This window comes from Larimichthys crocea, chromosome III, assembly GCF_000972845.2.
Source record: "Larimichthys crocea isolate SSNF chromosome III, L_crocea_2.0, whole genome shotgun sequence".
In the NCBI taxonomy this organism is placed as follows: domain Eukaryota; kingdom Metazoa; phylum Chordata; class Actinopteri; family Sciaenidae; genus Larimichthys; species Larimichthys crocea.
The window spans coordinates 16,070,217-16,082,131 of NC_040013.1; the positions used below are offsets into that span (position 1 = coordinate 16,070,217).

General features: G+C 39.4%; 1 protein-coding gene across 1 annotated transcript; it reads left to right on the forward strand.

Annotated features, from left to right (window-relative positions):
- Window positions 1–6,273: 6,273 nt before the first annotated feature.
- LOC104930037 (phosphoglycerate mutase 1) lies at window positions 6,274–10,239 on the forward strand. Its single transcript, XM_010744708.3, has 4 exons — window positions 6,274–6,562; window positions 7,317–7,591; window positions 8,336–8,516; window positions 8,849–10,239. Exons 1-4 carry the CDS (start codon window positions 6,424–6,426, stop codon window positions 9,016–9,018), a joined length of 765 nt encoding a protein of 254 aa, XP_010743010.2. The 5' UTR covers window positions 6,274–6,423; the 3' UTR covers window positions 9,019–10,239.
- Window positions 10,240–11,915: the final 1,676 nt, after the last annotated feature.

Genomic DNA, 11,915 nt, shown 5'->3' on the forward strand with positions numbered 1-11,915 from the left:
CCAAATGAAACACAGATTTAGAGGGACTAGTGACAGAAGCCCTCAGGAACTTCCTGTTAGGAGATAAAAGCATTGGCCAATCAGCAGTATGCTATGCCACTTGCCTGCATGAAAGACATACATCCTTATCTGCATCTCTAAAAGACAAGCCGAGAGAATGTGTTTGTTGCCTGAGAGTTATCCTACTGTTGGAAACGAAGAGTTTGTGTGTGTGTGTGTACTAATCTGGAAAGAGGCTTGTTCTTACCGGAACAGTCTGTTGGGGTTCTGGAGGTGGGCTAACATTCAGCCAATAAAAATGAAGCCCAGCGGTGGAAGATGATTCAATGTCTCATCTAATCCAGTCAGCATGCAGTTCTTAAAAAACATGCTGCAGAAAAGCAACAGCTTTTGGTTGCGTTTAACAGTCAGCAAAAAAATCACCAGCACTCACTCACACCCACACTGTGTGAACAGCTGTGCTGGTGATTCTCAATTGTATATTTTAACGTTGCACACTTGTTGCTGGCACGGGACCTGAGAAAGGGTGCAGATAGCTCACACATGAACACACAGTTCTCCTATTTAGGCGCTGCTGAATGTGAGGAGTCATTCTTGGAAAGGAGGATTAGAGATAAAACGTGTTGACAAAGCTCCAGTTTCACGAGAGTCAAAACAAAGGCAATAAAAATTCAGAGATTAGACTATAAAAGCAGCAACAACACAATAAAAATGACATGATGGACAGTGATATGTGCAGACGCACAAAAAAGTGACCATATAAAGGCAAACAGGGAAACTGGAAACATTTTTTCCCTTAATTTGGGTGTTTTATTTTGTTTGTCCTTCCATGATAAATTATGCAGAAAGAAAGCCATACAGTATATCATCCTTTGGACCTTTCTGTGCAGTGCCAATTGGCAAAATGAAGTGTGTACGCATGTGTCGAAGTGACATCTGTGGCCAGAGATAGAGGAGTGGAAGGGTTAATGTTAACCAGATCCAGCACTGGGTTATAAATCTAGCACTTCTAAAGGAGGAGAGGAGCCCCCTCCACACACATCCCCACCCAGCTTCTCCCCCTCTGAGATTTCCACAGAAGTGTTGTCCTGTCCACGTGTCGGCGCCTGTGGAAACACACTTTTGTATACAACCAAATGGAGGCCGTACACAACAACTCTGTGTGCTGCATAAACAAAGTGCTGAATCCAAGGTTTAGTTTGATATTGAAAGTAACAATGGTGAGTCATTTAAGTTTTTGTATGACTCACAACTATAACATATGCTGACAATTAGGGCCAGAAAAGGATTCTCCTCATTTATGCTGAAAATCCTGTATCCTACAATCCTGAACATTTTGTGTATGAGCTTGTTTTTGAACTTAATCCTTAATCATCGCACCCAAGTTTGAACAGAAAACCCTTGTAATCACTGCTAATAACGCAAATTTGTGGTCCTATGTTACCTTTTTACAGTATTAGAAGGGTGTGGGCACCACAAGAGTGGGGTTGTTGTATTTCTTTCCAGCTACACAAACAGTAAAGAAAACCTAGACAACTTGGTCTAAGGACATATAGAGCCAGGCACTTCTCCGGAGTGCCAACTGTGTGATATTTATATTGGCTACTCAACCAAAGAGACATTTCCTGTATGCGCTCTCCCACCCGTCTGCAAGAGACCAAACGTCCAATAGTCATCATAACCCCTCCAAATGGTTCCTCTGGCCCTCCCTGAAAGCAGAGCATCACGCATGCTGTTTCCACGGACTGATGTCAATTTACTGAAAAACTGATACAGAGTTCTCTGCCAGAAAAGTCCAAATGGATAACATTGACATGACTGTGACTCATGGTTGTAATTAAATCACTGGCGAGATTACCATAGAGAAATTGTAAGAATGTTTTTGTGTCTCTCAAAATCAGAAAAAAACATGCACTTTTAAACATGCAAAGTGCTTTTACCTTCGCCCGTGTACCAACACAGTGGTGCACAAAACACAATGTGAGCTGCAGAAGAGCATCAATGGAGCTGGCAGGAAACACATGTCTTGTTCAGATCTATTTCAACAGGCCAGATGATTGCCAGATGATTGCCATAAAGGGTATTCAGTTCAGGTTGTCTTGCTAAAATGTACAAGTTTATTTGAGTCTGTCATAAACAAAAAAACACATAACACACTTGTTCCGATTTTTCATAAAGCAAAAAAAAAAAAAGAAAAACTTGTGTGAAGATGAGAGATCTGTTTCTAAAGTGATTTCAGTATAAGTGACAAGGGACAAAAATCCAGTCCTTGTGCATGAAATTGCTTTTTGAAGTTCAACCGAAGCTAATATGGAGCTTAAGGAGTCTGAGTTAGTCAAATGAAGTGGGTAATTCCCAAACTTTTTTATACAAGACTTCCTCTTTCTGTTATTAATACCTTCATCGAAGCTCTGCAAGGAAATGGTGTCACAATACAAGGGAGTTTTGCAAAGATAATTGCTTCAGATGAAATTAGGAATAACTATTTTGCACAAAACGAGGACTGTGGAGTTGGTCCCAAATCTCTTACATTGGAATAATTTATAAGAAGGAATTTCAGGAGGAACAGTTAAAACCTTTTCATGCACTTTTGTTAATGTCAGTACTGTAAGACAGATTTGAAAAAATAACACTATAACCCACATCATATTACTGTGTGCAGTCCTGGCGTTCATCTAAGTAGCCTTGTTTTTGCAGGACATTCTCACAGAGAGTTTACTGAACCAGGTGTGTATACTTGGTTAGTTATAACCCACTTAGCAGCTGTCCAGAGCTTACCCTCCCAAATTCTGGGTGGGTAATTTCCCAGTGGATGTGCACTGTGCCTGCCTCTGTTTTTCCTGCTGACAGTTCTTGTCTGTCTCATTTTGGTAGACTACATGTAGGCACATGAAACACAAAAACACAGGCATGCACAAAAGACACAGCGCCCCGTTAACCACACTTTCATCAAATACTGCTGAGATGCACATTCCTCTGCAGAGGAGAGGGAAAGAGGAGCTGGGAAAATAGATGGAGACTGACAGAACAAGTGAATGAGCAGAAAAAAGCAAGAAGTGAGAGGGGGAAGATGTATGTAAATGTCCAAGCAGGAATCTGAGATTGACATTTCCTGTCTCTGTAAGGCATGAATCGGCACACTGTCCCAGTGTGTGTAGTTTGACTCTGTCACTCACCAGTTTATAGTTTCCTAACATAATGACTGGGGTCACTGATTCCACATCTGTTACAGCACAATACTTCTGAATGGGCACAGTGTTCATGTGTTGCGTGAGGGAAATGGCAGCCAGTGGTGGGAAATGATGCTATTTATAGAGCCTTGAAAATACCACTGCTTCCTTTGCTCTGCCAATCTTTAGCCAAGATGTTCAGAGTGTGTTGCAGAGTGAATGCGAAAGTAAGAGAGACAGGGAAGAGGACAGTTTTTGTAGTCACTTGGGTGAATGAATTCACTAATTTCCTGTCTGACATTTACTCAGTGCTACTGGCAAGATCCTCAAAACTTACATTGGCAACTAGAAGTGTACCAGTAATCAGTGATTACTTTCCTGACGACACAATCCAAGGTGAGGCTCTCTCAAAAAGGAAAACTCTTTACGAAAGCTGCATCTCTAGTGCAGATTAAGCAGACACACACTGGGAAGTAAAACAAACATTCCTTCCATTCGTTCCTGATAATAGCGCACATGGCTCCAAACTTTTTCCCAGCATCACTTTTCCCACAGTTTTCACACACAGAAGTCCAAATTCTCTCTGTTACATCATCCTGCTTCTGCTGTGAGGAAAGACAGCACATTTAAAAGTAGATTTTCCCTTCAAATTCAAAACATACCCCCTCAATTTACTTCATTTAAATGTGTCTAAGACCATGATATTGGGAAAAAAATATGTATTTGCGCTTTTTGTAATTTAGGCACAGCAGTTTGGCAGCAAAAGCAGCAAACTGACAAGGTCCAATGTTCTGAAAAACAAATAAAGATATGAAGCCACAGATATTTCTGATGCACTGAGTGGTTAAAAAATCTCCACATATTTAAAGACGTCACTCCTGGCTACTGAAGATTAGAAACAATGATTTCATTCATCCACTAGGAGGCATAGTAGGGCTTCACAAACCATGTTGACTATTTCAAATTTGGTTCATTGATTTAAAAAGAGAAAGAAAGAAAGTTGCTCAAAGTTAGTTTTTCTTGTCATTCCAGGCTCTAAATGCTGTGACTCTTTACTATCCTTCGAAGACAGGGATGCTACTGTACATATATGTATATAAATATAATAAATACATACCCCTCTGCCAGTGGTTTCAATATGAAAATAAATAACCTAATAGCTTTAATAACCAAAAATTCACAGATTAACTATACCAAGACCAAAACAGTCCATCTTTAGCCACAGTACACGAGTATGTAGCTATTATAATACCTTTGTATCAGATGTAGCAGTGACACAAATCTATTAGTGATAAAAATGTTCATAATACATAAAGGTGACACAGCAGGCTGTGTCATGTCATAAAGCAGCTACTGCGCAATAGGTTGAACGCGATTTGGTAATGTGTCAATAGAATTTAGATAATGAATCCCTGACGTGATTTAATGTCAATAAGAATAACTGAAGTTCACACCAAGGCCAGCAGACACTTTTTTCCTAATGAATTTTAACTGAAAGAGGCACTGACATGGTTAATTTGCTGTGTGTGTTTGTGCAGAAGCTGATTTATATGAGTCGTAACAAAACAATCACAACTCTAGGTTCACTTACAAGCTTTTTCTGGAGCTTTCAACAGTTTCACTCGGTCTTCATCAGATGATAGGCATTGCTCAGTGGTCATGAAGACGCATGCAAAGCACGTTTAGGACTTAGGGTCTCTTTTGACTTAAAAGATAAGCATAAGGTGATAAAGTCTGGTTAAATATTCTGCAAATAAGCTAGAGTAAGTGTAACCTGAGTCTGTGGAGACGACATGTCAGCAGAGATAATGTTAATTTCTGTTTTCTGGATATAGACTGACAAATCTGAAAGCGGAAGACATTTTGTTATATCACAGCAGGAAAAGCACAGGTACAAATAATAAAATGAATGAATTCAATTTGTTTTCAGGTTCCTGTGATTGTGCATACTGCCACACTGTCATGACTTATTGGGACATTTGAAAAGAACAAAGCCAATGTTGATGTTATCAGTAACACCATGCTTTTCCTAAGACAATGAAAATGGCTCCAAACAGCTGTGCAGAGCTGAGAATGCCCCCTGTTTTACCCTTTCTTTGGAGTTCAGTCGCATGTGATGCATGTGACTGTCCCATGCAGAGAATCACTTCACATTCTGGGTGAGAGATAAACCAACAACAACAACAAAAATCATCACGGTAAAAACTACTTTTATGAGATGGTTGAGGTCAGAGGGTGGAGTAAATGGAGCAGTCCTCTCCTTATAAGCTGTATTTCAATGTCCAGCAGGGTAAAATAAGTTGCATAATGCAAATATAAATATACTGTAATGTAGAATTACACATCTCTCACATGTAAACCACTTCTACTGTACTCGGTAGCGTTTTATTTTATACATCACACCTCTTACCTCTCTTTTCTTCTCAACCCTTCATTTCTTTAGTATCTCTCTAAAGGTACATTACTTTTACACTGTTTACATTTTTTGGTGCTTTAAAGCTCCCGTGTGGAGGATTTAGGCATCTAGTTGTGAGATTTCAGGTTGCAACACAAACACAAACACAAAAATGTGAGAGGACTTTATCTGGTACCAGTGTTTGGTTTATCTGTTCTAGGATCATGTAGAAACATCACGGTGCAAACCCACTCCCTGCACTTCTTTCTACGGTAATGAAAACACAACAATTCTTAGTTTCAGATTATAATACACAAATGAAAACATACTTATGGATATTATAATAGTTCCTTTTCTCTAAATAGATCTTACTAAACAATATTGGACCTTTAAACCTATGAAAGTCATTCGGCAATAGTAACAACAACCCAGCTCGAGGACAAAACACACAATAAAAGAAAGACTATTACTGCTAGATAGATAGATAGATAGATAGATAGATAGATAGATAGATAGATAGATAGATAGATAGATAGATAGATAGATAGAAGAAACACAATGAAAAGTCAATAAAGTACAACGTACAGTATGAAGGTCAGGGAACAGTCCCCGCAGCTGACGCCCACCTCTGTCATTGGTCGAAAAATAAATGAAATGCACTTTGGTAAAATGTCATTGGTTGTGAAAACCAGGAAGTAGGGGAGTAACCAATCAACAGGATAAAAGTCCTCACCGGTTTGACAGCAACAGAGTGGACCTGTCCTCTTCTCCGGAGTCCAGACTTCTCACTTTAACATCTACTGCATCCGTTTTTTTTAAATCATTCATTAAATTGCCTCGGATATATTGTAATCCACCATGGCTGCATATAAACTGGTGCTGATTCGTCACGGAGAGAGCAACTGGAACCAGGAGAATCGGTTCTGTGGGTGGTTCGATGCAGATTTGAGCGACACCGGAGAAAAGGAGGCGAAAAGAGGTGGACAGGCCCTGAAAGGTGAGGAGTACCTCAGTTTGTTCCCATCATCCACTGTCATATCTCTCTGACATACTGTGGGACATTGCACGGCTACGGTTGCATAACAGCCTCTGCATCAGCCCACACCGCCCCCTGGAGCGGGTCAGTATATGTGGAAGATGTGCAGACGTGCAGAAGTGATGATGCCCTAATGTGGCTGCAGTGTTATAACAGGGCCATCGAGCAGGTTTATAAAAAAAAAGCAGCAACAGTCTGCAGAGAGGAGACAAAAAGTCCACTGCAGAGCAAAGAAGATTACAACTTTTAGGTTTTGTTAAACGGACTTATGCATCTGGAGAAATCACAGTGGAGATACTCAGGCCCACTAACACTGAGAGTAGCCTTTGTAAAGCAGACTGTAGTGGGGCTAGAGCTGCAACCATTAGTTGATTAATCAATTAGTCGATGGAAAGAAAATTAATCAGCAGTTATTTTTTAACTTTTTAAACAGAACATCTCTGGTTCTAATAATTTGCTTGTTTTCTTTGTCATCATATATTAACAAAAGCTTCAAATATTTAACAAAATTGTATTATAATAATTGTATTCATATCAGATCATCTGTAATAATACTGCAAATACTTCATCTGGCTTTTTTTTCTTGATCTAATAAAAGTATCTTGAGCTCTTTGTCTATATAATTCATCGAACTAGACACCGTGGAAACATTTCTAACTAAACAAAGTTTGTGTTAATGTTAATGTTTGTGTTAATGCGTTCCTCACTCTCACAGATGCTGGCTTTGAGTTTGACATTTGCTACACCTCCGTGCTGAAGCGGGCCACCAGGACACTGTGGCTGGTCCTGGACAGCATTGACCAAATGTGGGTGCCAGTGCATCGGACCTGGCGGCTCAATGAGCGCCACTATGGAGGCCTGACCGGGCTAAACAAGGCTGAGACGGCCGCCAAGCACGGAGAGGCTCAGGTGAAGATCTGGAGGCGCTCGTTTGATATCCCTCCTCCCCCAATGGGCCCAGACCATGACTACTATGCTATCATCAGCAAGGTGAGATATGATATCTACAGTACATACACACAACCAAGGAGCTTTGTTGGCCTGTGAGGAAAGAAATGCTTTTGTACATATTGATCAACTAACTGCACACGGGTATAACAAAGAAGACGCATGACTAGAACTGATCTGCAGTCAGGCCCTATAACCATATGTGTCTCCATGAATGAGTGAAATCAGCAGAAATGACTGCAGTGTTTAGAGTGAAAATAGTAGATTTCATTTTTTTGTGCACGGCACAATCATCTTGAGTAACCAAATGTTTTACACATACAACAATACAGATGTAATCCGACAGCCGCAACACACACTGGGGATATAGTCCCTTACTACTTGGTCGTATGTGCCCCGATGTTGTTACCTAATAGCATGTCCAAGGTGAGTTAATATATGACTGACGAGAATGAGGGCTTCTAGGTTCAAGTTCAAAGTTCAGTTAAAGCGGAAACAAATTGATCAGAAGTCTGTGTAGACAGAAATTAAGCTGTAGTAACACGAGGTAACAGATGCCATACTGCTCTAAGAGACAGTCTTACTTATTGTACAAGGTTTTTCCCATATTCAGACGTTCATTTATATTTTGAATCACTCGCTGTGGCACAAAATGCTAGTTTTCCCTCTTTATTCACAATAGCTATACAATAGGTTTCTATGGAATTAAGAATTAAAGACAAAGAGATCCAGTATATGTATATACATATGTACAGTATTTACACATTGAGATTGTGTTCCCCGCAGGATCGTCGCTATGCAGACCTGACAGACGACCAGCTTCCTTCCTGCGAGAGCCTTAAGGACACCATCGCACGGGCGCTGCCATACTGGAACGAGGAGATCGCCCCTCAGATCAAACAGGGAAAGAGGGTGCTCATCGCAGCCCATGGAAACAGTCTGCGGGGGATTGTTAAGCACCTGGAGGGTGGGTGGTGCTTCAGAGTTTACATGATTCATTCCTGTTGGAAATACTTCTGACCACAGACTTAGCTGGTGATGCTGGGTTTTCATAGTTTATTCTAGCTGATGTCTTTTACTGCCAAACAAATGAGTTTAGGTAGGGACTGTCCAGATGTACTTACTTTTTACTTTGTTTACTTTGTCCCTAATTCCAAGGAAGACAGATATTACCAAGAATCTTGGTATGACATGTGCATTCATACATATATAACAGCAGTTGTGGTGATTGAGTGATAAACTGCAAACTGCCTTAAGTCTGAATGTAACTGTTCTGTTTGTATCTGCTGCCACCTGTAGGAATGTCAGATGAAGCCATCATGGAGCTGAACCTGCCGACAGGCATCCCCATCCTCTACGAGCTCGACAAGAACCTAAAGCCCTTGAAGCCGATGCAGTTCCTGGGAGACGAAGAGACTGTACGCAAAGCCATGGAGGCCGTGGCTGCTCAGGGAAAGGCCAAGAAGTAAAGCAGTAGTAAAAAAAAGGTGTCTCTGTGTATGACAGTGTAAGTCGTCCCTAACGGCTGGCCTCAGATTAGTTTATTTTGGGTTGTAAATCACGACGGGTTCACTGTAGATTGCTGTCAAAGGCAACCTCACTCTACTTGCACAGTACAGAGATATTAGAGGGGTGAACAATGGGGATACATTAAGACCAGTGGAGCCTCAAGAGATTGTAAATATATTTTGCCAAAATAATCCATTAATATTACAACCTTTAAGTACCGCAGATGAAGACAGAAATAGTATAAAGTAATGATAAAGTTTCTTATCTGTGTACTTGAATATTTAAGTAATTAAAACATCGCCACTTCTAACATATAACATAGTTTTGATGTAATTTTTTTGGGGGGGCAGAGGTGTTTAGTTGTTGTGGCTGGGATATTTAACATCAGGGTAAAAGATAATCATACCAATAACAGAAAAAAACAGTTAATTCATGGCTGTGGTCACTCACACAGTCAGTTATAACAATTCAGGCTACTATCTTTAGTGTTTTGGTGCTACACACATGTGAGGGGAGACAGGACTCCTCTTGCTGTGGCAAGCCTTAATTTTATTTATACTCACACAGATTTTGTCTGAGACTTTCTTAACATAAAAGGGACCACTGCAACGGATGTCTTAGTCTTCAAAGCATTAAACTGATAAAAGGAAGTCAGTTTGCAATCTCTTGAGAGCAGGATGGGACAGTCAGACAGTCCTTTTCTTTTACTTTCTCTGTCGATGGATGCTATTTGTGCAGTGTCTTTGTATGCTGTTGATATCTGTGTTGTGACAGTTTTTCCCTTTGTGTTTCATCAAGACCAATTTTAAAGGTGCCTGCATTGCTATCAATATTGCACTGTGATAAATTCATTATTTGGATTATAGTCCCTCAGTACCCCCCAGTACTTCACAGTGTAATGCATGACTACTAAAGATAATAGGTCTACATGTAGTCATTATCTTTGTATCTCTATGATTGTCTTTGGTCCGTCTTTGCCTCTTGGTGTCATTGTATTTATGTGCCTCCAGCTCCTGTTCCTACAGTAAACACCTACAACTGGCCTCATAGACTAATGAAGCAACAGTGGTGCTAGGATTTTGTTTGCAACATCCCATTATGTCTTACAGTGTTGCCATTCGTTGGTTAAATGTACCCTGAAAGCTCTGATGTAATACATGTACAACTGTGTACAAATCTAATGCTTCTGTGTGTCTTATTTTAGTTCCTATTGTATAGTTGTCAGGCATTAATATATTATACTATTTTTTCAAGTCTAGCTTGTGGTCAAACTATTTATTTGCCTTGATTTATATTTTCATGTTTACTTTCTAAGCTGATATCGTTTTTTAACAAATGCAAGTGCTGGTGGTCAAGCCCATTTCAAATAAAATTATAATAATACAGATTATACAGAAATGGCCCTCTGAAATCAACAAAAAGAAAACTTTGCAAAAATATAAATGTTTATTTTCCCATAGACAAATTCTCCCATCCACCCCAAAAACTGTACTCCGAGTTGAAGCAGGTGAATTGCCATTGTGGGTATGTCAGAAACAGCTGGTGGCCAATTACCGGGTCAACCTAAGGGAGCATGGAGATCGCAATCCATTAAAAATAGTGCTGTACATGCTGGAAGGAGAAGACACAAAAATGAAAATATTCGCTGGAGACCAAATTGAAAAATTGTGGCTATAGCTATATATACCCGGAACAACAAAATGTGTGAAGATTAAGCTTGGTAACAAGACTGTCAAGTGAATACTGTAGTTATAGAGACCATAAATAAACAGTAAAAATATGGATCCCACACTAAATCTAAGATACTCAAAATAAAAAAAATAAAATAGCAAATAAAGAAGATAGAAGTTAGATACACTATGTACACAGTGTACAGATGCATGTTGGATCATTTGTATCACGCACACACACACACACACACACACACACACATACATACACACACACACACACACACACATTTTTGAGCATTAATGCCACCTATTGTGTTGTGTGACTCACTCCTTTGTCATAACTTAAAGCGTCCATTTTTGACCCACCTGGGACTGAAAGCTAACAATGAAACCATTCTCCAGTATGACTGACGCAAACAACAGAAATGATCAAGAATCAAGTCTTTCATCATGTTTTATGACAAATTATCAAGAGTCTGTGTAGTACTTGAATTAGCAGGCAGGTCTGAGAAGAAGATGAGATTACCGAAGGATGCTGGACTATGAGATCTTATCTTCAAGGGCATTCATCATCCAATAAAGAGAATCAGAGACCTTCTTTGGTGGTCTGAGAGATAATCTATCCTCACTGATGAGCCAGAAGAGTTTAGCAGCACAACACCGAGCAGAGAGAGAAATTAATTTATCTCAGAGGTCAGATCAATGAAGACAAAGCATGTGCAATGTCTCCCTCTGCCCTCCCCATGCTTACCAGCCAATGACACAATCAATTTGCCCTCCCGCCCTCCCTTACGCTGAGCTGTGGAAATCAATCAAAGAAGGCAACTCGTCGTGTCTTAACACCCAGCCTGCAGATAATAATAGCATTAATATAATAATATAACAATTTAATATAAGTATAATAACAATCAATATACAATAAAAGCATGATAATAGTATATAATAAGAATTATTATTATAATGCACTAATAAATAACAACAAATAAAAATAATAAATAATAATGTATAATAAGTATGTATAATAATAATACAAAACAATAATCATAATAATAGTCATAACAATAATGATAACGAAAAAAACGACAACAAACACACATAATAACAATAAACGATAATAACAACAAAAATACTAACAATAACGCTAATAACAACAAAAAATAATAACAATAACGCTTAAATAATAA